At 46.9% G+C, this 27,029-nt stretch overlaps 1 protein-coding gene across 1 annotated transcript in view; it reads right to left on the bottom strand.

Annotated features, from left to right (window-relative positions):
• Nucleotides 1–27,029, bottom strand: part of COL11A2 (collagen type XI alpha 2 chain) — a 100,060-nt gene that overhangs the window by 27,921 nt on the left and 45,110 nt on the right. The window contains exons 17-39 of the mRNA XM_083424546.1: nucleotides 26,577–26,630; nucleotides 26,328–26,381; nucleotides 20,758–20,811; nucleotides 19,346–19,390; nucleotides 18,126–18,179; nucleotides 17,984–18,028; nucleotides 16,199–16,252; nucleotides 15,135–15,179; nucleotides 14,632–14,685; nucleotides 13,281–13,325; nucleotides 11,631–11,684; nucleotides 10,047–10,091; nucleotides 8,995–9,048; nucleotides 8,780–8,887; nucleotides 8,419–8,472; nucleotides 7,627–7,680; nucleotides 6,841–6,885; nucleotides 6,075–6,128; nucleotides 5,735–5,779; nucleotides 4,748–4,801; nucleotides 4,597–4,650; nucleotides 2,848–2,901; nucleotides 718–825 (exon numbers count right to left, since the gene is read on the bottom strand). Of these exons, the coding sequence (XP_083280672.1) occupies nucleotides 718–825; nucleotides 2,848–2,901; nucleotides 4,597–4,650; nucleotides 4,748–4,801; nucleotides 5,735–5,779; nucleotides 6,075–6,128; nucleotides 6,841–6,885; nucleotides 7,627–7,680; nucleotides 8,419–8,472; nucleotides 8,780–8,887; nucleotides 8,995–9,048; nucleotides 10,047–10,091; nucleotides 11,631–11,684; nucleotides 13,281–13,325; nucleotides 14,632–14,685; nucleotides 15,135–15,179; nucleotides 16,199–16,252; nucleotides 17,984–18,028; nucleotides 18,126–18,179; nucleotides 19,346–19,390; nucleotides 20,758–20,811; nucleotides 26,328–26,381; nucleotides 26,577–26,630 (1,287 nt within the window). The remainder of the gene's footprint in view (nucleotides 1–717; nucleotides 826–2,847; nucleotides 2,902–4,596; nucleotides 4,651–4,747; nucleotides 4,802–5,734; nucleotides 5,780–6,074; nucleotides 6,129–6,840; nucleotides 6,886–7,626; nucleotides 7,681–8,418; nucleotides 8,473–8,779; nucleotides 8,888–8,994; nucleotides 9,049–10,046; nucleotides 10,092–11,630; nucleotides 11,685–13,280; nucleotides 13,326–14,631; nucleotides 14,686–15,134; nucleotides 15,180–16,198; nucleotides 16,253–17,983; nucleotides 18,029–18,125; nucleotides 18,180–19,345; nucleotides 19,391–20,757; nucleotides 20,812–26,327; nucleotides 26,382–26,576; nucleotides 26,631–27,029) is intronic.

The raw sequence follows: 27,029 nt of genomic DNA, 5'->3' as shown, positions 1-27,029 counted from the left end.
CCGTCGTGGGGATTTGAACCGCCGACCTTCTGATCGGGAAGTCCTAGTAACCCGCAGCGCCACCCACGTCCCTTTAAGCCCTGTCTACCCCTCCCCTTTTGCGACATGTCAGTGATGTAGCAATGATGTATCGATGATGCTGTACGAACTGTATTCTGGGATGTGGTGGGAAAGTTTTAAAAGTCTTTGTCACCCCATCCTCAGGGTTCAAAATTCCTCTTTGAACCTGTTGCGCAATAAACTTTGGTGGCTGGACTCCTTCCTTTATTCCTGGCATTTTTTCTGGCCCATGTAGGACCAGTCTGGATAGTTGGCCTTGGTGAAGACTTGACGTTTTCCTCCCCAAAAAGTTTCTGATTTGAGTTTCTACTGAAACGAGGCTGCATTTCAATGTTGTGCTTAATCTTGTTTTTAAGTTGTAGTTCAATCAATTGTTTTTATATCTGGTGTTAGCCGCCCTGAGCCCGGTCTTGGCTGGGGAGGGCGGGGTATAAATAAAAATTATTACTATTAATTATTATTATCATTATTATTATTATTATTCCACAGGGACCCGCGGGCTCTGCCCAATGAGCTGGGTGACTGAGCAGCCTCGCACCTAGATGTTTCCCGTAACCCCACCCCCGCCTCCCCCTGCTGGGCTGCCCATGAGCCCCCCTCCAAAACCGCCCCCCATGCCCTCGCACCCAGACCTCGCTCCCCCTGCCCATGACATACCTTTGTGCCTTCCTTCCCAGAGGGTCCAGGCAGGCCTTGCTCTCCAGGAGGCCCAGGCGGGCCGGGGTGGCCCCTCTCCCCCATCTGGCCTGTTTCTCCTGCAGGGCCCTGCCAAGGAAACAGAGAGGTGTGGGGTATGGAGGGCACCCCAAGAGTCATCCAGACCAACCGCCGGCAATGCAGGAATCTCAGCTAAAGTGTCCATGAAAGGCGGCCAGCCAACCTCTGCTTAAAAACCTCCAAGGATTGAATCCCCTGAGCAAGGAGAGAGCCCTCCACAAACAACCCCTTCCCCACCCTGCAGATTTTATTATTATTGATATTGTTAGTGATTTATTTATTCATAATTTGTTGTTGTTGTTATTGCTGCTGCTTTTATATCCTGACTTTTCCCCAAGCCAGGACTCAATGTAACTTGCACAGACAATAATAATAATAATAATAATAATATCTTTATTGTCATTGCCCCCCTTCGGGGACAACGAAATTACTTGGCTGCTCCATAAAAACACTAATTAAAAAAAAATATAATAAAATACATAAAACACCAATTAAAAAAATATAGTAAAATACAGCAAAGGAGATTTGATGACTTTCAAAGTCCGGGCTTCCCATTCAGGGCCGAGATCGCTCTGGAGAAGAAGCTGTTCTTAAGACGGCTTGTTCTTGTCTTCATCGTCCTGTATCTCCGTCCCGACGGCAAGAGCTCGAAGAGACAGTGACCAGGATGCGATGGATCTTTTACTATGTCCAGTGCCTTCCTATGGCACCTTGTGGCGTAAATCCGCTCTAAGGTGGAGAGTGGGCAGCCAACAATGCTCTCTGCTGCCTTCACAACCCTGTGCAACCCCAACCTGTCCTGGGTAGTACAGCTTCCGTACCACACGCATAAGCCATAAGTAAGCACGCTCTCAATGGCACAGTGATAGAAGGCAAGCAGCAGTTTCTGCGGAAGATGGTTTTTCCTTAGTATTCTCAAAAAATACAGTCTCTGCTGCGCCTTCTTCACAAGCCCCCTTGTGTTGACACTCCAGGACAGATCCTCTTGTAACTCAATGCCCAAAAATCTGAACGTTGTTACCCTCTCCACACAGACCCCATCAATCAAAAGTGGCTGGACATTGCTCTTCTGTCTCCTAAAGTCCACCACAAGTTCCTTTGTCTTCCTTGTATTTATGAGCAAGTTGTTAGCTCTGCACCACTCTGTCAGCCGCTCCACCTCATCTCTATAATCCATTTCACCCTCCCTTTCAGAGATGAGCCCAATCACGGTTGTGTCATCTGCAAATTTGACAACCCTATTACTAGGGTGAGTAGCGACACAATCGTACGTGTAAAGAATATAAAGGAGCGGACTGAGTACGCATCCCTGTGGTGTTCCTATGTTAGTCTTAAGCATATTAGAGGTATAAGGGCCCAACCGAACCCTCTGGGTTAATATTAATATTAATATTAATATTAATATTCTGTCCATCTGACTGGGTTGCCCCTCTGAGTGGCTTCCAACCAATCAAGACATCAAACTAAACTGGCAAGAGTTTTGTTAGCCCAGAAATGGAAGCAAGAATAAATTCCGACGAAAGAAGAATGGCGGACAAAATTAATGGACTACGCAGAATTGGACAAAATGACAGGAAGGCTTCGAAACCTGGGGGACCAGAGATTTACAGAAGATTGGAAGAAGTATATTGAATTATTTGAAGAGCAACTGTAATCAACAAATTACGCTAGTAGGACTACAAAAAGTTTTGTAAGGAGAAATATACAAAGTGTTACAAAGTAGGAAAAGATAGAGATATTGGTTATGAGTTTGAAATGTAATAGGAAAAATAAGAAATGCATACTGAGAGATTAGATTAGATTAGATTGGAAAATTTTCAGACAGGACTGATGGAAGTCAAAAAAATTGAATCAAATTAAACGAGAAAGGTATTAAATATAATTGTTTTAAAGTCATCAAACTCTAAACAGAACTAAAACAATACAAAATACCAACATCTGTTAAAATACAGCTCATTAAAAGAGAACAGGCCCCGCTCTTGCCATCTTCTGACTGTCCCCTCCCAGGGTCTGGGGTTTTGGCTGCTCTCTGGTGCTGGGGAGGAGCAGAGCAACCCCCCATCTCCTTACCTGAGGCCCCACAACCCCCGGTCCTCCAGGGGGTCCGGTCTTGCCTTGGAATCCCTGTGAGGGAGAGAAAGAAGGGGGGGAGGTTACAACTGTGATAAGAATTTTAAAGTTTTAGATATATAATAAATGTACCAACTAAGCACATACATAGATCAGCGCAGGAAGACCGACCTGAAACCATTTTTGATTCCCAAACTGAGGAAATGTTTTCTCTGCAAGGTCAAAGGAAAATGGAAAAGCCTCCCCATTGTCTTTTCCTTCACAAATCCTGTCTTAAGGGTATGTCTGTCTGTGTGTGAATAGGGTGAGCCTGTGACCTGGCTCAGGAACTAAGTATTTATCATTGCAAAAGACTGGCCAGGTTCCCCAGGGTATCCAATCAAGTGAGCATTAAGAAGTAACCTGCCAGACAGGAGGTAAACAATGCACTCAGATTTCTGCTGTAGACCGCCCTTTCTGTGATGTGGGTATGATGTATGGAGAGGTGATCTGGAGCTCCAGGGCAGGGAATTTAAAATGTCTATATAAGGGCGGGCACACCTTGGTTCTGGGTCCTCTTCTGTCCTGCATGTGGGGGGAGGACCCTGTTGCAACAGCTTTAATAAAGATCAGGCTTACTAGCTGCTTCGCTTCTCAATATTCTCTGGTTGGCCTCTGTTATTTTCTCCTACAGATAGGGAACCCACGTAAGGACTCTAGGATACCCCATAAGGGAAAAGGGGCAGATTTTGTTTACAACACGACTCTCCCTTGGGTGGGATTCCTCCTGAATGACCTGGTGTCCACAATGGTGTCAGAAGTGGGATGAGATGTGATGGAGGAGTGAGGGGGATCCGTTGGAAAGCAGGGTTTTCGACGCACCAAGGGCCAGCCGTCAAATGCGTGAAAACCCCTGAGTGTGTGCAGAGCGCAAAAGCAAAAAAAAAGACACTCAGAGTCACTCAACTCTGAGTGTCTTAACTGTTGGGAAATCCTGAGGAAGCAAATGGTTCCAGGTCACCTAAGGGATCGCCTGAACCTTTATAGCTCAGCTCAATTCCTGAGTGCTGTTGGTCATTCCCCAAGTTGGTGAGGCTCATTTGACCACAATGAGAAGCCAAAGATTCAGTGTCATCGGCGCAGCCCTGTGGAACTCTCTGCCACTGGAGACCTACCAGCTTTTCAACGCCTGCTGGAAACCTTTTGATTCCACCAGGTGATTACGAATAGGTCCTTCTGCGATGGTTTGCTAGCGTTTGTTTTTAATTCTTTGGCTTGCTTTCACTTTTTTAATGGTTTTTACTTTTATATAATTGCAAACCACTGTGATCTAGTTCTATGGTAGGAATTACAGCGGTTATCTTGGTTGTCAAACGTAACCCATTCCGGAAGACCGTTCAGATTCCAAAACGTTAGACAACCGAGGTGCAAAGGGAGAGCGTCAATTTCAAGGGTGAAAACTGAAAAACATGCAGCAGAAGCCATTTGACTTCGAAGGCGCATTCAAAAATGGGAAAAATATGGTACTTCCGGGTTTTCGCATTCGGAAACCAAAATGTTTGGCTTCCAAGATGCTCGAAAACCGAGGTACCGCTGAACTTTCATAAGGAAACGAATGTTGCTCTTCGGTCAGCCAACAGATCCGCCTTGCAGCGATGTCGTCCGGTCAGCAGGGGAGAGGAGAGGGAGTAGGAGTAGGAGTAGGAGTAGGAGTACCAGGAGTAGGAGTACTAGGAGTAATAAGCAGAGAGTAAGCAAAGAGTAACTTACGACTTCTCCCCGCTGGCCAGGGTGTCCGGGCAGGCCGTCCTTCCCCGAGGGGCCCTGTGGGCAAAGAAGACAAGAGGGTCAGTGGGTGGCCGGAGGGGGGGGTGACCGGTGGGGGTGGGCAGAGTGTGGGGGCAAATAACCGAGAACTCACCGGAGGTCCTTTTGGCCCAGGGAATCCGTTTGGTCCTTGTGGTCCCGGTTGACCCTGCGGAAGACGCAGAAGGAGAAGGAAACATTGAGAAGCAGCTGGTGGAGCAGGAACCGCAAGGCTTCCTAAAATCATTGGGACCCCAAAGGGTTATCTAGACAAACCCCCTGTAAGAGGGGGGGTTATTGGGTTTTTTATTATGTATTTTGTGATTTTATGTTGTCACCGCCCTGAGGCCTGTGGGCACAGGGCGGTATACAAATGTGATATATAAGAATAATTTTAAAAGCAGGAATCCTTTTTGCCCAACATGTTTCTCGAACCCACAACCCTGAGATTAAGAGTCTCATGCTCTACCGACTAAGCAGACGGTGACGCAAGGGAAACCGACCCCTAAGTAGCAGCAGCACCCAGAGAGCAACCGGCAACGTGTAACAAAAGCCTTGACAATTTCAAAATTTTAGTCGGGCAGGGCCTGCCCTTGGGAACTCCCTGACACTTGATAGCAGGCAGGTGCCTTCGCTGTGCTCAAAACTTCATACTTAGGGGCTTAGAAAGTGGTGTGAGTTTTAATCTGCTTGTTTAACGAAATTATTGTCCTAAATTATTGCTGTGAATTTTTCTCGTTGACAATTTTATTCTTCTATCTTCTTCTTCCCTTCAAACCACGTTGAGGCTGCTGTTTGTTTGTTTGTTTGTTTACAGTCAAGCAGTAAATAAATGTCACAAAACAAATACATAAAATAAATAAACGTTGTGCTGGATCCGGATGCGCCATCACCCCCCAGATTCCAGAGCAGCGATGCCTGAGGAAAGGCAGCTGTGACCTTTGGAACTCCCTGCTACTGGATGTTCACATGTCGTGCGCTTTTAAATTTGAGCCTCGGTGCTCTCTTAATTCCCTGAGATTCTCACTGGGGGCTCCTTCCTCCTCCCCCTCCTCCATCTTTCCTTAACCCCCCCCCCCCGTCTTCCTTCCTGTTTACTCACCCGTTCCCCGGGGGGCCCGGCTGGTCCTTCGCTGCCCGATGTGCCCTGCATGAGGATGAGATGAAAAGGAAGCTTTTTAGAAACACAGAATCGCCCCTGCCAGCCCTGAGAGGACCCAGGAGGCCCCTGGAAAGGGAGGCTGAATCTAAACATATATAAAACACGCTGTGAAAATGCTTTTCTAAAAAACGTTTTAAGATATATATTGAACTTGCAGTTAGCTCAACATCGCCATCTAGTGTCCCATTTGTATAATGCACTTAAAACACACTTAAAATGTTATATTTGCAGCTGTATAGCTGAGTCCAGAGACAAAGAGCCCCATATCCCATAAACCAACCTTTGCTCCAGACTTCCCTGTGGCCCCTCGTGGCCCCCGCTGGCCTCGTGGCCCCTAGAAGAACAGGGGGCAGAGAGAGAGAGAGAGAGAAGTAAGTGATCCGGAGAGCCAGGGGGGCAACTCATCCCAGTGCAGCCTCCCTCCCATCTGAGGGGATCCAGTTCCGCCCTCCTTTCGGTCATTTCCGGGTTCAGCGCATGATTGCGCATGCATCAGTGGCGCCTAATACGGGGGTTGCCAGTATCGCAGATTCTCTTGGGTGGGGGGGTTCTCCCCTCCCCTCCTCCGCTCTCCCAATTAACCTCCGTCTCTGAAAATTATTGCAAGTGCTCTCAGGAGATTCTGCCCCCCTCCGCTCCCCCTTCCCCTCTCCCAATTAACCTCTGTCTCTGAATATTATTGCAAGTGCTCTCAGGGGAGTCTGCCCCCCTCCGCTCCCCCTTCTCCTCTCCCAATTAACCTCCGTCTCCAAGCCTCACCAGTAGGAGGGAGCACACACAGAGGAAGAACCACTGGGGTCCACCATCTGCCCCCCAGCATATCACCAGGACCTCCCCCCACATCTCAGGCTTGGGCCCTGGAATTTTGGGTCTAGGGTGATCCTGACCTGGCACCCCTTCCCATGGGTGGGAAGGACAGTATGTGTGGGTCCCGCCTCCCCACCCCCAACTGTCCATTAAGATGTGGGGAGTGAAATGGGGATAGGAAGGCAAAAACTGCCCCCCACCCGATTTGACCCACCCGACCTTCCTCCTTGGCTACTCACCGTGGGGCCTCTCTCGCCTCGGGGTCCCAACTTCCCAGAGATCCCCTGCAAGGAGGAACAAAGGCAGATGATCCACAGCAGGATCCCACAAACATTTAACCCCCCCCAGCCCCCCATTTCCCCTCTTCCTCCTTCTAGCTGTGTGACGAATCAACACAGTTTAGCTTCATCCTGCGAAAGGGGCTTAGTTCCCCCCCCCAGCTGCTCCAACACCTTTTGGCAGGATCGGAACTCGGGCTTCCTTTACAGCAGTCTCTCACTTTTGGGGGGGCCCTACGTTCCCTAGACTCACCCCCAGCTCCCCCTAACCCTAGAAAAAGCACTGGAACAGCCATCTGCACAACCCCCAAGGAAGACGCTGCCGCCATAAAATTCAGAAGAGTGGTGGAAGTCTTTTATAATATTTCAACTAGGACTTATATATCATAATGTTAGAAGTGTGAATTTGGAATCATTGATCATGAAAAGCATTTTTTCTCTTTGTTCTTTTCCGTTTTTGTTGGTTTCTTTTATTTTTCGTCTTTCTTCTTTTCTAGTCTGCGTTCTGGAAAATTGCGTATATTTTATGTATGGTTATGTATTGCTTCTATTTCTTTTTTTTTCCTTTTCTGGGGGGTAACATCTAATAAAATTTAAAAAAAACTTTAAAAAAAAAATTCAGAACAGCAGCAATCGATTCGAAACTATTTAGTTTAACGAATTTGACATCTTTCCGAAACCGCCCACCCAAAAGAGAAGTTGCTGGGGGGGGGCTGGGAGCTCCTCGAGGAGGAGGGGGCCACTTACCCGTCCCCCCTTTTCGCCGTTCGTCCCGGGGAAGCCAGGGAAGCCTTGAGAGCCCTGGAGAGGAGGAGGAAGAGGTGGTTAAGACAAGGCGGGAGAGGGGGGGGGGCTTTGGCATGGACCAGCCGGGACAGCGCAAGGGGTTGGACTAGATGGCATCAGGGGGCCCTTTCCAACGCTACAATTCTATGAAAATCGGAGTGGGGGGGGCAGAGAGTGCAGGGGCCACGAAGGAGGCGGGAGGGGGACGGAAACAACTTCTCTCCCTGCAAGGAGATGGAACGATTCCACCCCCGTTATTAGGGGGGCACAGCGTTGGGTAGTGGTGATGCCGCAAGGGGGCCGGTACAGATTCACACAGGGAAAATTTATCCCCCCTCCTTTGCAGGGGAAGGAAACGGCTCCCACGACCCCCAAATCATCATCCTTCGATTGCTCCACTTTTACAGAGAATCCAGGGAATATGGCCGAATATTGCAAATATTTGGGGTTTTCCGTGTTCACAATTGATTTATGGCCGTTATTTGTTGAAGGAAACACACTGGTGAGAAGATTTTTTTTGGGGGGGTGCAAGAGCAAAAGTAACTGGAGTCAGTAATAATAATAATAATAATAATAATAATAATAATAATAGTAATAATAATTTATTATTTGTACCCTGCCCATCTGGCTGGGTTTCTCCAGCCACTCTGGGCAGCTTCCAACAAAGATTAAAAATACACTAAAATGTCACACATGAAAAAATTCCCTGAACAGTAAGGCAGGTCAAGTACCTAAATTTGGAGGAATACTGACCTTAGGTCCCTGTCGGCCGGGATACCCAGGGAGACCCGGAACGCCCAGTTTCCCCTGCAAGAAAGAGAGACGTAAAAAATAAAGTGAGCAAGGAGACCTTATACCCCCAGGGAGGATGCCCTGAAACCCCGAAAAGGAATAAAACCAGATGAACTAATAATAATAATAATAATAATAATAATAATAATAATAATTGTACCCCACCCATCTGACTGGGCTTCCCTGCCGGACGGCTCCCAACGAACTATAAAACCACAGGGGGACCAGTCCACCTCCACCTGCAGCTGGACTAGATGACCGCTGCAGGGCCCTCAGAACTCTACGTTCTATCTCCACCACCCCCCAAACCCAGAATCCGCACCTTCTCTCCAACGAGCCCAATGGGACCTGGGTCCCCGTTGGGTCCGGTGCGGCCCTTAGGGCCTTCGGGGCCGTCTTCGCCTCGGGATCCTGGGACGCCGACTTCGCCCTGATCGGGGGGGGGGGGGAGAGAGAGAGAGAGAGAGAATGAGGCAGGAACAAGAAACAGGGGAGGGGGCTGCGGGTGCAAGGGGGGAGGGGGCTCGTCCTACTTACCCGGTCCCCTTTCACGCCCATGTCGCCCTTGAAACCAGGAAATCCTTCTTCCCCCTGCAGAAAATAAAAGGGGGGGGGGTTGGCATTAAGAAGACCCCAGGCTCTTCCCCCTACCACAACCCCCAGGTTGGATGAAAGGAATTTTGAGGTCTTAGAGAAATGTTAAATGTTCATAAGTGTACCAGCCAAGCACGTACACAGATCAGCACAGGAATTCCGATCAGCACAGGATGACCGACCTGAAACCATTTTTGATTCCCAAACGGAGGAAATGTTTTCTCTGCAAGGTCAAAGGAAAATGGAAAAGCCTCCCCATTGTCTCCTCCTTCACAAATTCTGTCTTAAGGGAACATTTAAGATATGAATAGGGCGTGAGCCTGTGACCTGGCTCAGGAACTAAGTATTTGTCATTACGAAAGACTGGCCGGGCTCCCCAGGCAATCCAATCAAGTGAGCATTAACAGGTAACCTGCCAGACAGGAGGTAAGCAAAGCACTCAGATTTCTGCTGTAGACCGCCTTTTCTGTGATGTAGGTATTATGTTTGTGGGGGGTGGTCTTAGGTTACATCCCTTCTGTGATGTATGTATGATGTATGGAGGGGTGGTCTTGAGCTCCAGGGAAGGGAATTAAAAAATAAGGGCAGGCACAACTTGGTTCTGGGTTCCTCCTCCTTTCCTGCGTGTGAGGGGGGCACCCTGTTGCAACAGTTGAATAAAGATCAAGCTTACTAGCTGCTTTGCTTCTCAATATTCTCTGGTTGGCCTCTGTTATTCTCTCCTACCAATAGGGAACCCACATAAGGACTCTATATGGGCTCTTGGATACCCCATAAGGGAAAAAAGGGGCAGATTTATTTGTTTACAACAATGGCCACCTGCCAGCGATTCCTTTGCTGCGATTGTGGGGGGTTGGACTAGATGACACCTGGGGGCCCCTCCAAACCCTACAGTTATGGGATTTCATGTTTTCTCCGTAGCTGAACAGAAATGTGGGTTTTGGGGGATGCTGCTGCTGTTTTCTGACCCACCACTTCCCTTCCCAAGAACCCACCTTTTCGCCTTTGTGGCCGTTGAAGCCTCGAATGCCGTCCATCCCCTACGAGGAGAGAGAGGGGTTTGGGGGGAGACATTATCCGTGGCGGGTCTTATATCCCAGGCTCCCGCCTCCCCCCCTCCAGCCATACCCGTCCTGTCTCTCCTACCCAACAGGTCCGGGCCCAAAACCGCGACACACGTCTTCCGGGACACGCTCCCGAATTAATTTGCGGGACTCGCGTGCGATCATGTCCCCCACCATCCCACCACCAAAAGCACTTTTTGGGGGATAAGATTGTGGTGCGAGATCACAGCACCCAAAATGACTGCCATTCTCTCATGCAAAAATTTTTTAAAATTCCCAGTTTTCCCAGGACAGTTACAAGGTGTGCAACCATTCTTACTACTATTATTTATTAGATTTGTATAAAAAGCTAAAGGTAAAGGGACCCCTGACCATTAGGTCCAGTCGTGGCCAACTCTGGGGTTGCACGCTCATCTCGCTTTACTGGCTGAGGGAGCCGGCGTACAGCTTCCGGGTCATGTGGCCAGCATGACTAAGCCGCTTCTGGAGAACCAGAGCAGTGCACGGAAATGCCGTTTACCTTCCTGCCAGAGTGGTACCTATTTATCTACTTGGACTTTGACGTGCTTTCGAACTGCTAGGTGGGCAGGAGCAGGGACCGAGCAATGGGAGCTCACCCCATTGCGGGGATTCAAACCACCGACCTTCTGATCAGCAAGTCCTAGGCTCTGTGGTTTAACCCACATCCCTTATTAAATTTGTATACTACCCACCAACTGAAGATCACAGGGAAAATATTTGCAGAAAAATACAAATTGCGGTGAAGGAGCGAGGGAGGGGCCCACTCGATTTATTTCATTCTGACTGCATATGCCACCTTATATAATAATAATAATGATAATGATAATAATAACAATAATAATAATAATAATAATAATACCCCGCCCTCCCTGGCCAGAGCCGGACTCAGGGCGGCTAATACCAGTAAAATTACAGTAAAAACATAATGGGCGGGGGGGAGAGACCAATTTAAAATGCAGGTTAAAATGCAATTTCAAATGCAGCCTCATTTTAAAAGTAGCCCATAGATCAAAGCCATAAGGGGAGGGAAACATAAGGGTCAGACTGAGCCCAAACCAAAGGCCAGGCAGAACAGCTCTGTCTTGCAGGCCCTGTGGAAAGATGTCAAGTCCCGCAGGGCCCTAGTCTCTTGTGATAGAGCATTCCGCCAAGTCGGGGCCAGTATTGAAAAGGCCGTGGCCCTAGTTGAGACCAGTCTAGCCACCTTGCATCTTGGGACCTCCAAAGTGTTGTCATTTATGGACCTTAAGGTCCTCCACGGGGCATACCAGGAGAGGCGGTCCCGTAGGTACGTGGGTCCTAGGCCGCAAGGGTGGCTTCAGGGGGTTAGGCTAGATGACCCCCAGGGGCCCCTTCCAACTTCTCTAAGGCTCCCCAAGGGGCCGCCCTTTTCCCCTTCTCCAATCGGAAAGGGCAGCCCTGTGCCTCGGAAGCAAAGGACGGCGGGAAATCCGGCCCTGCCAAGTCCCGCGAGCCAATCAGGCGCTTGCTTACCTTCGCCCCACGAGGCCCTGGGTAGCCAACTGGCCCCTGAGGACCAGACGGGCCCTGGAAGGGGAGAGCAGAGAGAGAGAGAGAGAGGAGGAGCCGGTCAAAGGAGAAATCACAAGGAGGGACTCTCCCCAAAAAAATGCCCACCGGAAGACCCTCAGGGATCAGGGCCTCTCAGCAAATTTCATTCCGCTCCTCCACTACCCCACCTGCACGACTTTTTTAAAAATTAGTTTTTATTAAATATTATAAGGAAAGAAAAAAGGAATAGAAAGAAAAATCAATACATAACACTGTAAACACATTTGTCTACGTATTGTCCAACATGCAGACTAGAAAAGAAAAGAGACGAAAGATAAAAGGAAAGAAAAAAAGAAAAAAAAAATACTTTTCCTAATCAATAATACCAAATTTATACTTCAAACGTTACAACATATAAATCCTAATTAAAATATTCCTATAGCTTTCCACTGCATTCACCACACGTCTCTTCATTTCACCTTTACACCTGTTCTTCGGTCGCTTCCTTTCCTTGAGCTCTTTCATAGTCCGTCAAATCTTTATGTTCTCTATATTCTTCACAAGGTTAGTCTAAGCACAACCAAACTTTCGCATTTGAGCCCTGCCTGTGTGAATATTCATTTAAGCATTCGCATTGTTTCTGTACCATAGTTTTGGATTTGTGTCTTATTAAATCCGTCAATTTACCAGCACGACCTTTAAGAGCTGAAGGGCAGGCTGAAATTCAACAGGTGCTGCCCGCTCCCCTTCTCCATGCCAGCCGAAGCTGGATTTCTGCCTGTGTTGGCTAAGAGGTAGGATGGGGAAATGACCGAACCAGCTGCCCTCCGCCCCTCGACGCCCCCGTTTTCCCGGCATATCTCTGGATTTCAGGCAAGGCCGAAATACCAAGTTGCTCAGGATGCAACCCTCTCCGTCCCTGCTCTGTGTCTGTGAGGGTCCCTCTAAGGGAGGCCTCTGCAAAGTGTGTGTGAACCTGGGTTTCGTAAGGGCCTAAGAACCTAACCGTCTAGTCCAGCGGCCAACCAGATGCCTGTGGGGAAACGGCAAGCAGTATTCGAACACGATTCTGGATTCTGGATTCAAACAACTGGCATTCCAGCTAGTAGCCATCAAGAGCTCTCTCGTCCTCCGTGAATTTGCCTAACCCTGTTTTGAGGCCGTCTAGGTTGGCGGCCGTCAATCGCCGTCTCCTGTGGGAGGGAGTTCCGCAGATTAACGGAGCACTGCATGTCTTTGTATGTGTGAGACTGCACTGCCTCCTGCTGGATGGAAAAGGAGGCACTGCTCTCTGTGTCGATTCCTCCTGCCACCTAGTGTCTGGAAAGGGCATAGCAGGAGTGCAAAAATAAAAGCATCTTTTTTAAAATGTACTTTGCTCTTCCTGGGATATTTTTCCACTTACGGTCTGGAAACTGAGCTGCTTGCCCGCCCTGGAAAGGCTTGTTCTCCCTCTTGAAGACCCATTGCTGTCAGCAGAGACCCAAACGGTGTCAGTGGCTCAGAGAAACCGTCTGCCACCTACGGCCGTTCGTGGGCAGGAGAAGCCTCAGGGCGCCACTCCATACTTCCCCCATCACCCCCCTGGTTAGACTGCTGCCACATGCTGGGCGTGGGGCTGCCCCTTCTCACCTGGTTTCCTTTGGTGCCTGGGTGCCCCTCTTTGCCAGGGTGGCCCTACGAGAAAGGGATTGGGGTGAAAGGAAGGAGGGAGAGAGCAAGAAGGAGTTGAGTTAATAATCCACGGGACTTGGATCGCTGCCTCCTTCTCGAATCCCACTATCTCCATGCCAGTCTGCCAGGGCCTTCTTTGCCCAGGGCCAGGGGAAAGCCCTTTGGGGACATGGGAGCTCAGCTGGAAAATGCCAGGAGGAGGCACAAAGGATGGGGCCGCAGCTCACTTCCTGTCTAATATGACTAGCAGGCTATGTGAAATGTGGGGGGTGGAATGATTACGATTATTTTATCATTATGCTCTGTATTATTATGCTCTGTATTGTGTTTTTATTATTATACTGCATAAATTATGTCCTTAATGTTGTACACCACCCTGGGATCAAGGGTGCTACCGTATGTAAATTGAAATAAATAATAATAATAATAATAATAATAATAATAATAATAATAACAACTACTACTACTACTGACCGTAGTTCACTTCCTGTCTAATATGGCTGCCACATCAACTCACTTCCTGTCTAATATGGCTGCCACATCAACTCACTTCCTGTTTAACAAGGCTGCCACATCAACTCACTTCCTGTTTAACAAGGCTGCCACATCAACTCACTTCCTGTCTAATATGGCTGCCACATCAACTCACTTCCTGTTTAACATGGTTGCCACATCAACTCACTTCCTGTCTAATATGGCTGCCACATCAACTCACTTCCTGTTTAACAAGGCTGCCACATCAACTCACTTCCTGTCTAATATGGCTGCCTTCCTGTTTAACATGGCTACCAGCGAATGCAAAGAGCACATTTCCTGTTCGAAACTGCCCCCTGTGGGCCCCAAAAGTGGCTGTCATGCCAACGTTTCACAGTTTACCCTGTGGGAGGCTGATCTGTGACACTTTGTGGTGCCACCAGGACAGAAGGGCCACCCTTTGGGTGGATCTCAGGGGCCTTATGGACGCCTGCTCTTTTTCGCAAGGGCCCCAACCCGCTTGCGTTGCTGGGTAGGCCGACCACGAAACTGCTGCAACAAGGTTGCATGGTTGTGACCATGGGTGGGTGAAGGTGTTGGTGAGGGGGACTGGCGTCCAGCATGGCAACTAGGAAAACCCCACCATAATCATGTTAACATTGTCCTCCCCTTGACAGAAACAGTGGCTTCTCAGCGTTCTCTCTTCACTGGGGACCCCAAGAAGGTAGAGGACACGGCCACCAGCTACTTCCTGTTAAACATGGCTCCCATCTTTGTTGGGGGGGGGCACTGAGCCACGGGAGGCCTGAGGCAGTGGTGAGGGGCAGGTACTTACAGGCGGGCCGTCAGAACCAGGCATCCCCGGAAGTCCAGGTTTCCCTCTGGGGCCCTGAAGGAGAAAATCCCATTAGCCCAAGAATGGTTATCCCAACCCTAAAACCCAAGCCAACCCTAAAACCCAACGCATCCCTAAAACCCATTCCATTCCATTCCAACCCAACCCTAAACCCAACCCTAAAACCCAACCCAACCCTTAAACCCAGCCCTAAAACCCAACCCAACCCTAAAACCCAACCCAACCCTTAAACCCAGCCCTAAAACCCATCCCAACCCTAAACCCAGCCCTAAAACCCAACCCAACCCTTAAACCCAACCCTAAAACCCAACCCAACCCTAAACCCAGCCCTAAAACCCAACCCAACCCTAAACCCAACCCTAAAACCCAAACCAACCCTTAAACCCAACCCCACCCAACCTAGCCCAGTGGCCGCCTCCCTGCTTTGGGGTTCGGCGCGGCTGCCCCTCTTGGTCAGGAAGCCGGGGTCCCTCCCAGCTCACCTTCTCCCCATGAGGTCCCATTGCACCTTGAGGTCCCGGCAATCCCTGAGAAGAAGGAGAAAGAGGAGAACGCCGGGTGAAGGGTTCGTGGAGACGCCCTCCTGAGCCCCCCACACGAGGACAAAAACGTTCACCCTCCCAGTTCTCTCTGGCGGCCCCTCGAATCCTTCCTCGCTCGGGGTGGTTCCTTTGGGGCCAGAAGGTCAGGAGAGCCTGCAGGATCGGGCTCAAGGGGTCTCATCCTGCTCTCACAGTTGTCGGCCGGAGGCCTCCTCTAGAGACATTTCCGGAGAGGGTCAAAAAGGCCCCACACCAAACCCGGGAAGAATTTCTATTTCCCAAGCAAATTCTCCCAATTTGATGCCTTTTTGTCTCCCATTCCATCTGAAGCAAAGAGAATCAGCCCGTTTTCAGAGAAGCAGGCAAGCTGCAGCTTCGAAGGAGCACTTCTTGAAAGTTGTCCGTTCTTGAATAAAGAGATAAGCTTGCAAATGTTGCTTCCCTCTACTTTTTGAACCCACAAGACACTCCACAGATGGGGAGTAGATGGAGCCATTCCCTCTGCCATCTCCCAGCTCCAAAAATCCACTTAGTAGAGGACATATCTGATATTAAACGGACAAGAGCAGATCATAGCCAAAAGGCTGATCCGGACACAGGAATCATAGCGTTGGAAGGGACCCCAGGGTCATCTAGTCCAACCCCCTAAAACGCAGGAATCAACGTTGGCTAGGAATCTATCTAGCAGCGTTTGGCGTTGGCTTCTCCCAACCTGAGGCCCTGGACTGCAACTCCCACCATTCCCTATACCCTGTGGGGCTGATGGGAATCGTAGTATGAAAAGTGTGGAGGGCACCAGGTTGAGGAACGGCAGCTGGAGCTTCTCCTCAAAACAATGCATCTGGAGAGGAAAGGGACCTGTGAGCCAGTCCTGATGGCCGCCGTAAGGATCCTCCCCATTCAGGGGCAGTCTATCTCCCCATTCCAGCCGGCCTGCGGACTTCATGCCGTGGGGGTGAGCGGGAAGGAGGATGTTGGGGACGGATCCAGCGGGGTTCACTCACCTGCGTCCCTGGTGTCCCCTGCTGGCCAGGGGGTCCCGGCTCCCCTTGAGGTCCCTGGTCGAAAACAAGAGATTCAGAGTCAGATTGTCACAGTCCGAAACTGGGGAGCATCATGGCCCAGGACACTCGTACCTACAGGACCACCTCTCCTGGGATTTCCCACAGAGGACCTTACAGTCTTCAAAGAAAAACATCTTGGAGGTCCCCCACAGGCCACAGGGAGGTTAGGCTGGCCTCAACCAGAGCCAGGGCCTTTTCGGTTGTGGCCCCAATCTGGTGGAACGCTCTGTCCCAAGAGACTAGGGCCCTGCGGGACTTGACATCTTTCCGCAGGGCCTGCAAGACGGAGCTGTTCTGCCTGGCCTTTGGCCAAGGCACAGTCTGACCCCCTCCTTTGGTGATCCTCACAGAACTCTAGCCCAATGGTTGCCATTAATTTCATTCTGAATTGATTTTAGAATGAATTGATTTTAGAATGTATTTTAATTACCGTAATTGATTGTGTTTTTATGGAAACTGTGTTGCTTTTATTGTTAGCTGCTCTGAGCCCGGCTTCGGCTGGGGAGGGTGGGATATAAATAAAATTTATTTATTTATTTATTTATTTATTTATTTATTTATTTATTATGGGGGGCAGGCATGGAGCCCCTCATTGAGCCCCCTCAATGTGCAGAAGAGGCAATGCAGAAATCAAGCATCTCCATCTTCCCTGCAGAACAGCTTCAAAAGGGGCGAGAGAGCAATTTACTCATTTGTTACACCGATATCCCCAGCCACTTTCCTCCACAGAAGAATACACTGTGTATTCTTAACACTCTCTTCATTTCCTAAAACTTATAGACTGCTTGACTGTATTAAAAAACAACAACCACCCAAAGCAGATTTCAATAGCAGAAAAACATACAATCAAGAGAAATCTACAACCCTGCTTTAAAACATAAAGTTAAAATACTAAGGCAGGGGGAAATTCACATCCACTTTTTTTTTTAAAAGCAACTATCAAAACAGGGATGTTTTCGGCAGTCGCTCAAAAGCGGACAGCCTCTTGGGATCAAGAGGCAGGGAGTTCCGAAAGTGTAGATGCCACCACAGCCAAATATTGAATTCTTACAAACGCAGAAAGTGTCTTGTGTGGCACCTTGTAGCCGATCGAAGAAGTGGTCCGGGTGGGGGGGAGGTGATCTCGTGGGATCACCTGCTCCCCATTTAGTCCTCACAACAGCCTTGGGATCAGAGACCGTGAACCGCCCAAGGTCATGTGGTGAAGCTCCTCATCTGAGTGGCGTTTTGAGTCCTGGATTCCCAGGGAAGTTTGGGATGGCAGCCCACCCAGCACCCACCACGAGGCACCCCGGGCTACTCAAAGTAGCACAATTAAAAGTATTGGTGCTGACCTTTAAAGCCCTAAATGGCCTCGGCCCTGTATACCTGAAGGAGCGTCTCCACCCTCATTGTTCTGCCTGGACACCTGGGTTCATCTCCAAGGGCCTTCTGGCGGTTCCCTCACTGCGAGAAGCCAAGTTACAGGGAACCAGGCAGAGGGCCTTCTCGGTAGTGGTGCCCTCCCTGTGGAACACCCTCCCAGCAGATGTCAAAGAGAACAACAACTACCAGACTTTTAGATGACATCTGAAGGCAGCCCTGTTTAGGGAAGCATTTAATGTTTAATATTTTAGTGTTCTGTTGGAAGCCGCCCAGAGTGGCTTGGGAAACGCAGCCAGATGGGCGGGGTATAAATAATAAATTGTTGTTGTTGTTGTTGTTGTTGTTGTTACTATTACTCACCAGGTTCCCCTTGGGCCCGTGGGGTCCATCCATGCCACGCACGCCCTGTCAGGAGAACAGGCAGAGACACAAGAGGCGGTTAGGGCTGGGGGGCTGGGGGTGTGGCTCAGTGGGGCAGGAAAACCCCCTCCCCAGCACTTACCGGAGGGCCTGGGATCCCTGGGGGTCCTTTGGGGCCAAGAAGACCTCGGGGGCCCTGAAGGAAAGGAGAGAGAAACGGTCAGGCCCTCACCTTCAGGGGGCTGGATCACAGAACTGTCAAGTTGGAAGGGACCCCTAGAGGCATCTAGTCCAGCCCTCTGCTTGGCAAGCATCCGCCGCATCACACTGCTGGACCATGTTTTGAATGCTCAACGTTTTACAGTGGATGCTTGGGTTGTGAACGTGATCCGTGCGGGATGCACCTTCGCAACCCCCAGCGGTGTGTCTGTGCATGCGCGGGTTGCAATTTGGCACTTCTGTGCATGCGCAAAGCGCAATTTAGAGCTTCTGCGCATGTGCAGCCGCCGAAACCCATTCTGGTACTTCCAGGTTTCGGCGGTACTTCCAGGTTTTGGCGGTCTGTAACCCCAAAAAACGCAACCTGAAGCGTCTGTAACCCGAGGTATGACTGTATTGTGTTTTTATGTCTGTTGGAAGCCACCCACAGTGACTGGGGCAAGGCGCAGTGGGTACAAATATTAATGTTGTTGTTGTTTTCTCCCCTGGACTGGAAATAGGGCTTGGTCTGGATTAAAAAACTGCAGTAGTAGTAGTAGTAGTAATAAAAAGACACAGTCCACTGTACGGCGTCAAAACACAGCAGCTACGAACCACCTTGATGTAATGTCCAGAAATGTGACAATACGGTGGACGCTCGGGTTGCGAACGTGATCTGTGCAGGATGAACGTTCGCAACCCCCAGCGTTCGCAATCCCCAGCGGCGCGTCTGCGCATGCGCAAAGCGCAATTTAGCACTCCTGCGCATGCACGAGCTCCAAAACCTGTTCCGGTACTTCTAGGTTTCGGCGGTCCATAACCCAAAAAAACGCAACCTGAAGCGTCTGTAACCCGAGGTATGACTGTACTTGAAATTATAATAATAATAATAGCCACCTTTATTTTAAGGGTGGGTGGGGCTTCCGGGGAAGAGGGAGGGGCTTAAGGCCTTGTTGGCAGGAAGCCAATGTGGCTACAATCCAGCGGTCAGGAGGAATGTGCCACTTCGGACAGGAGGTGAGGACTTGCCACCTGCTTTCCCTGCCCCCTCGTCACCCTCGTCCGTTGCTTGGGAGGACGAGGCCCCCGCCATTGGGATACGCAATAGAGGCCCCAGACTTGGCCAGAACCCAAGATCCCTTGCGGAAAGGGGACCATACGCACCGGTTCTCCAGGAAGACCGCGTTGGCCGACCTCTCCGTCGTCTCCCTGCATTGGGGGGAAAAGGGAGACAGAGTCACAAAGGAGCTCAGGGAACAACAGGGTCTCTGTGCGTGTGCAGAATTCATCTCAGGGAATGCTGCCTCTGCCCCTCCACCAAAAAACATCCCTGTGTATGCGTAAAGGCTCTGAAGCCCACCCACCCCCACCCCCACCCCCGCTAATGGTTGCGTCAGAGAATCTCAACTCCTGCTGTTTTTTAATGGGCAGGTCGCTAGTCCTCAAGGTTGAAAAATAATGCATATACTTGGTTTTTAACATCTGATGTTTTTGATGCTTTCCTATTTGTTGGAAGCCACAATTATCATCATCGTCATCATCTTAGAACATAGAAAGAGCCTATCCTTGACAAACTGATAACACCAACAGTATTTACTTGGACTTTTTCATTTTAACCCAGGTACAACTGGACTCGTTCTGGTTTTCTTTCTCACCTGTTGATCTTTGCCAGGGGTTACAATGGTTATCTCTGTTATATATACGTTATAAAAGGGTTTTTTATATATATAAAAATGCAAAGAGATAAGGTCAAAGGGCCTGCATAAGTCAGCGTCTTGGCCTCACAGTGCCTGCGGGAAATTGGGAAACAGGATTCGAACCCTTCTCCCTTCCTGTGGTTGCCAGCAGCTGGGATTCAGAAGCCTCGCTGCCTCCAGCCATTGAACAGCCCTTGCCCCCTCCAGGAATTTCTCTCATCCCCTTGTAAAGCCATCCAACTTTGGCGGCCATCATGGGGGAGGGAGTTCCGTAGGTTAACCTGCGTGAATATGGACTTTTGAAATCCATCCTCAACAATGAGGAGAAGCAGGACTAAGATGTGTAGATATGCTTCAGAGATCCAGACCGTGGGGAGATACGAAAAATTAATAATTATAATTTGGACTAGAAGAGTCCAAATTAACGACTAAACAACAATTTGGACTTTAATTTGATTTTTTATTTTAGCTTTTTTATTTTATTTGGAGTATTATGATTGGATATATTAATTGGATGTTTTTTATTGGAAAATCAACAAAAATGATTTTTTAAAAAATAATGAAATCCATGCTGAATCTTCTGACATTCCACTTCCCCGGACGTCCACCGGTTTGAGTCTTATGAGAGAGGGAAAATAACTTCCTCCCTTCCATGCACAATTTCGTAAATTTCTACCATGCCTCCTCCTCCTCCTCTTCCAGGCTTTTTCTCCAAGATTAGAAGCTCCAAACTTGGCAACCTCGCAGGGGTCTCGCTCCCCGACCCCTAGAATATTTCTGCTTTTTTCTACGCCCCCTTGACGGACGGACCTCTGTTGGATCAAACCCCACTGTATGTTCCCTGCACCCCAATTCTTTGCACCCGTGGCCAGTACTCACCCTCTCGCCATCTTCCCCGGGGGGACCAGGAACACCCTGAGATCCGGAGTCACCCTAGGGTGGGGTGAGAGAGAGACACACTGATCAGAAGAGACACAGAAGAGCAGACCTCCTGCACGAGGCCCCGCCTCCTTCACCCAAGGGATTCTGGGAACAGTAATTTGTCGGGAATCTGAGTACGTGCAGCTCCTCACACAGAGTCAATTAGGTTTGGCCGACAGCCAAGGCAATGTGAAGGAGTACATCTGCCTAGTGATACAGAGGCATGGAGACAGCTCCATGATTGGTCAAGCTCTCTCACGGGAATAATGATTAATGGCCTACTAATTGAAATGTGTGCTAGTACGAGTTTGAGAGTAGAAGTTGGAGGTTGAGAGTCGTGTATGAGAGAGTTAGCTAAAGATCCCTGTTCTGTTCTGTTCCTGTAAATAGTCCATTGTATATAATAAACACCTAACTACAAGTTCCTGGTTCCTGCTTTGTCCATCCTGTCTGCAGCCAAGACGCCAATTGCTTCCATGAATTCTGCGTTTACTCTGCTAGGTCTGGCTAAGGTCCTCCAACTAGTCAGTTGCAAAACCTCAATAGGTTTTGCCAATAGGTTATGGGCCCAGGACGCTTCCAATGGGGTCAGGAAACCCAAGTTCCTTTGGGCTCCGTCTGGGCCTCCAGAGGGATGAGATGCAGAAGCTCAACAGGTGCATTTAGTGAGGGTGGAAAGATTCACCTGTTGAACCTCTGCCTGCCAGGGAGTGGTCAGAAAGCACCAAGGAAAGCCTAAATAAGTTGTTGTTGTTGTTGTTGTTAGCCCCGTGGCAGCAGGATCACGCCCAAGCAGGGAGGGTGCATCTAGTCTAGGATCTTGTCCTCACAGTGGTCAACCAGGTGCCTATTATGGGATGCAGCAATTCTCCCCACCTGCGATTCCCAGCCATGATATCCAGAGGCATTTGGAAGGAAAACATAGCCATTGTGGATTGTAGCCATTATTTTATTTTTTAAAAATCCAATGAATAATAAGCTGGGAGCAGAAAGTTGTTTGTTTGTTTGTTAAAAGGTTGAATTAATTTAAATTAATGCCCCCAGGGGTGGGGGAAGAAATTTGATTTTATTTACAATTTAATGGGAAGCTGCCTAATTTGCACTCCTTGGAATGATGCCCAAACCAAAACGAATTACTCCTTCGATATTTGCACTTTTCTGAAATTCTCGACGCAATTCTCCACCCAGATGATACATACAAAAATGCACATACTAGAGGGTCTAAGAATGTTTGCCAAAAAAGGCATCTATTAGTGAAATATAACACACATGAACGTGTTAAACTAGAAAATATTATTCAAATATTATTCAAGGCGGTTATGAGAGGGCTGTTTGTCCAACAAAACTCAATAAAAAAGAAAGAAAAGGGAAAAAAGAAAAGAGATATTTTAGATGCAATTCTAGAAAAAGAGAAAGAATGAGAAATAAAACCTAACAAATAAACAGTAAAACAGGCAATTAGGTTGTTGCAAACACAATATTCAATGGTTATTAACGAAGAAATAGGATGGAAAATTAAACGATGCAAACAAAAATATTTCGAGCATGCCAGTAAGTCAGGAAAATTATTGGCACGGCAAATAAGGAAAAATGAGTCAAAAAATTATACCAACAAAATAAAGGCAAATGGCAAGATAGCAGAAAACCCAAAAGAAATTAGGGAAGCCTTTGTCAAGTACTTTGCTGATTTATATAAAAAGGGAACAGAAAAGATACCAAAGATAGAGGAATTTCTTAAAAAGAGTAATTTACCAAAAATAAAAACAGATAAGTTAGCAGTATTAAATGAAGAAACAATAGGGCAAGAAGTCTTAAATGCAATAAGGCAAGCAAAAGTTGGGAAATTGCCTGGACCGGATGGGCTATCAGCTAAGAAACTGAGTGAGCAGCTTGTGAACCCGCTAAAAGATCTGATGAATGAAATTCTAAAAATAGGGAAGGTTCCAGAGACATAGAAAGAAGCATATATAACACTAATTCCAAAACAAGAGTCAGATTTGATGTCAGTTAAAAATTATAGACCTATTTCTCTATTAAACAATGATTACAAACTGTTTGTGTACATCTTAGCAAACAGATTAAGAAAGGTTTTAGAGGAATATATTCATAGAGACCAAGCAGTGTTTCTACCAGGTAGACAAATGAAAGATAATATAAGAAATATTTTGAATATAATAGAATACCTGGAAGTTAGAAATGAAAAACAAGGGACCCTAATGTTTATAGATGCAGAGAAAGCCTTTGATAACATCTCTTGGGACTTTATGAAAAAAGACCTAGAAGAGATGTAATTTGGAGAAAAATATAGGAGGGGAGTCCAAGCTATTTACTCAGAACAAAGAGCAAAATTAATTGTAAATCAAGTGATGACAAAACAGTGTGAGATTCAGAAAGGGACAAGAGAAGGAAAACTCGAAGAATTCAACAGGGTAGCAAGCACAGGAAGAGAGTACAGAAGGCCACATTCTAGTCACATAGGGTAAGGAATACTCTACACCCATTCTCACCACTTTAATTTATTATGGTCCTGGAAGTTTTAGCAAGGAATATTAGAGAGGATAAAGAAATAGTAGGTATTAGGAAAAGTAAATATTAATACAAATTAAAAGCTTTTGTGGATGATTTAGTAATTACTGTAGAAGAACCAACGATATCTCTCCCAAAGGTAATAGAAAAAATACAGGAGTTTGGTCAAGTAGCAGGATTTAAACTTAGCAAGAAGAAAACTAAGCTACTTCTTAAAAATCAAAAAGAAGAAGAGAAGAAAGAACTATCCCAAGAGTTAGGAATTGAAATTCATAAAAAAGTTAAGTACCTACGAATATGGTTAATAACAAGAAACATAAATGTATATAAAGATAATTATGAGAAAATGTGGAATGAAATTAAAAGAAATCTAGAAATCTGGGGAAGGATGAATCTTTCCATGTTAGGGAAAATTGCAGCAATAAAGATGAGTGCTTTGCCAAAGATACTATTTCTATTTCAGATGACAATATATCCTTCAAAAAATGGCAAAAATATATTTCAAATTTTAACTGGAATGGGAAAAGACCGAGGATAAAACATAAGATACTAACAGACTTAAGAGACAGAGGAGGCTTTTCCCTCCCAGATTTGAAATTGTATTTTGAAGCAGCCTGTCTTGTTTGGATACGGGATTGGATAAAATTAGAAAAAGAAGAAGAGTTAGAATTAGAAGGACACAGCAATAGATTTGGCTGGCATTCATATTTATGGTATGGGAAAGGGAAAACACATAAAGGTTTTTCAAATCATATAATAAGAAAGTCATTAATAAGAGTCTGGGGAAAATATAAAGATCTATTAGAGTGGAAAACACCATGGTGGCTGTCACCTACTGAAGTATTTTCACTTAAGTCGACCAAAAAAGTAAGCTGGTTGACATATAGAGAGTTGTTAGCAGAAGAAGAAGGTAAACTCAAATTCAGAGAGTATGATGAACTAAAAGACTATTTACAAAGTTGGTTACGCCATAGGCAATTAAATGAAATTTTTAAGGAAGACAGTAGAAAGGGGTTTAGTTATACAATCTCCAGATTTCATAAAGAAATAGTGGAAGAGAATGCTAAATTGTTAAAAAAAAGCATATAGTTTATTAGAGTGGGAAACCAAGGATGAAGAGGTTAAATCAGATATGATTAATTGGCTCAGGATCTGAGACACAACATCCAACTTGAAAGTTGGGGGAAATTATGGAAAGTTGATATAAAATTCACAGATTGCATACTATTAAGAGAGAATTACATGGAAATTATGTATAGATGGTAATCACACCAGTGAAAATGGCAAAGATGTTTAGGAAAGAAAATAACAGATGTTGGAGATGTAAGGAAAAGGAAGGAACATTTTGTCATATGTGGTGGGAATGCAGATGCATTAAAAATATTGGGAAATGATATACAATGAATTGGAAAAAAAATGTTTAAAATGAATTTTGTCAAACACCCTGAAGCCTTTTTGTTTGGTATCTCAAACCAAGAGCTACCAAAAGAAAAATGGACATTATTTATGTATGCTACAACAGCGGCAAGAATCTTGATTGCACAATATTGGAAGACGGAAGAAATACCATCAAAGGAACAATGGCAAGAAAAGCTGATGAACTCTGCAGAATTGGCTAAGCTAACAGACAAACTACGAGAGAAGGACACAAAGGACTTCAAAAGAGTCTGGGAACCATTTACAGTCTATTTGCAGAAACAACAAAATGGACTGGATTCACTGGCAGGGTTTGAATAAAAGTTCACAACTTCATTTGAGTAGCAGATATTTTAGAGAAAGAATAAGGGATTCTATGTTTGTGTAGAAAAAGCAGGATACGATAAATAAAACTAAATAACTCAGCAGAGGGGGAGTTGAGGGAAGTCCAGAGGTACAATAATAATAAATCACACGATGAATGGGATTTGTATCATTAATTGTTATAAAATTTAATAAATATTTTCAAAAATATTATTCAAAAAATGAATTAGTTTATGTAGCATTTTTATTTTTAAAAAATCAAGGTGGTTTACAGCAACGAAAGCATAAAACTGTGTAATAAACGCCAGCCTAAAAAAAATTAACCCCTCTGGAAGGAGGCTTCTGCGTATTATCGAATGCCTGCACAGAACTGGCGGAATCGAAATGTTTTTAGCAGGAGTTTCAGAGTTGCCACGGAGGGCTCCTGCTGAATCTCCAGTGGCAGGGAGTTCCACAGGACTCCCTTGAAGCAAAGCCACCGCAGATGCAAAAGGGGTGTTCCAAGAGTTAGAATCGCAGCGACAAGAGTATTGTTAGCCCAGAAATGGAAGCAAGAAGAAATTCCGACGAAAGAAGAACAGCAGACGAAAATAATGGACTACGCAGAACTGGACCAAATGACAGGAAGGATTCGAAACCTGCGGGACCAGAGATTTACAGAAGATTGGAAGAAGTATACGAACTATTTGGAGTGCAATTGTAACCAACAAATTACGCTAGTAGGACTACAAGAAGTTTTGCAGGGAGAAATATACGAAGTGTTACAAAGTGGAAAAAGATGGAGATATTGGTTATGAGTTTGGAATGTAACAGGGAAAATAAGAAACGTATACTAGGAGATTAGACTGGAAAATTTTCAGACAGGACTGGTGGAAGTCAAAAAAAATTGAAAAAGATGTAAAAATATGTTTGATTACTGTTGAAAATGGTATGTTAAAAAAACTAATAAATAGATGATAGATAGATAGATGATAGATATAGATGATAGATGATAGATGATAGATAGATAGATAGATAGATAGATAGATAGATAGATAGATAGATAGATAGATGATGACAGATAGATAGATAGATGATAGATAGATAGATAGATAGATAGATAGATAGATAGATAGATAGATAGATAGATGATAGATAGATAGATAGATAGAATCACACCATTTGCAAGGGACCCCTAGGGGTCATCAAGCCCACCCTCCTGCAGTGAGCAATTCGGGTGGGGCTGCCGACCCCCAACTCGCAGGCTTCCCCGTTTCACTTACCCGGTGTCCTTTCTCCCCTGGGAGGCCTGGAAGCCCATCAAACCCGCGATCGCCCTGCAGGGAGAGAGAAGGGAAAGGTGACCCCCCCTTCTCACAAGGTCAGGGCGGCAAATCCTGAGGGGACGGCGCTAGTCCTCATGAAACCACGTTCCCAAAGGCCCTTTGTCTAGAATGGCAGGAGTGTCGGGTTGGAAGGGACCCAGCGGTCATCTAGCCCAACCCCCTGCAGCGCCCAGAGGGTCGCCTTACCTTGATGCCCGTTTCCCCGGGCATCCCCCGGGCACCGTCTGCTCCAGCACGACCCTGTGGGTGGGAGGGAGAGAGGCAGGTTGAGGGAGGGAGACAAATCTCATAGGCCCCCCCCCTTACAAAGGGGCCCATGGAGCCCAGCACCCTGGCCTCACAGCAGCCAAAGAACCCAAAGAATCTAGATAATAATAATAATTTTTTATTTATACCCCGCCCTTCCCGGTTCAGGAAACCGGGCTCAGGGCGGCTAACAACAAATTTAAAACACTTAATTGATGCTACAAAAAAACAGCATAAAATACGGTCTAAAGCATAAATAACAATAAAATCAAAAAACAATTTAGGGGGGATATCCATTCAGTACCAGGGCTAGCTGGCTAAATTAGTCCTATTTGGGCCAGCGAGGAGACCAGGGGAGAAGGAGCTGTGGGGTCTCAGAACGGGGAATCTTCA

Source organism: Podarcis tiliguerta (assembly GCF_965153285.1).
Source record: "Podarcis tiliguerta genome assembly, chromosome: 2".
Taxonomy (NCBI): domain Eukaryota; kingdom Metazoa; phylum Chordata; class Lepidosauria; order Squamata; family Lacertidae; genus Podarcis; species Podarcis tiliguerta.
This window is presented reverse-complemented; position numbering and strand designations above follow the sequence as displayed.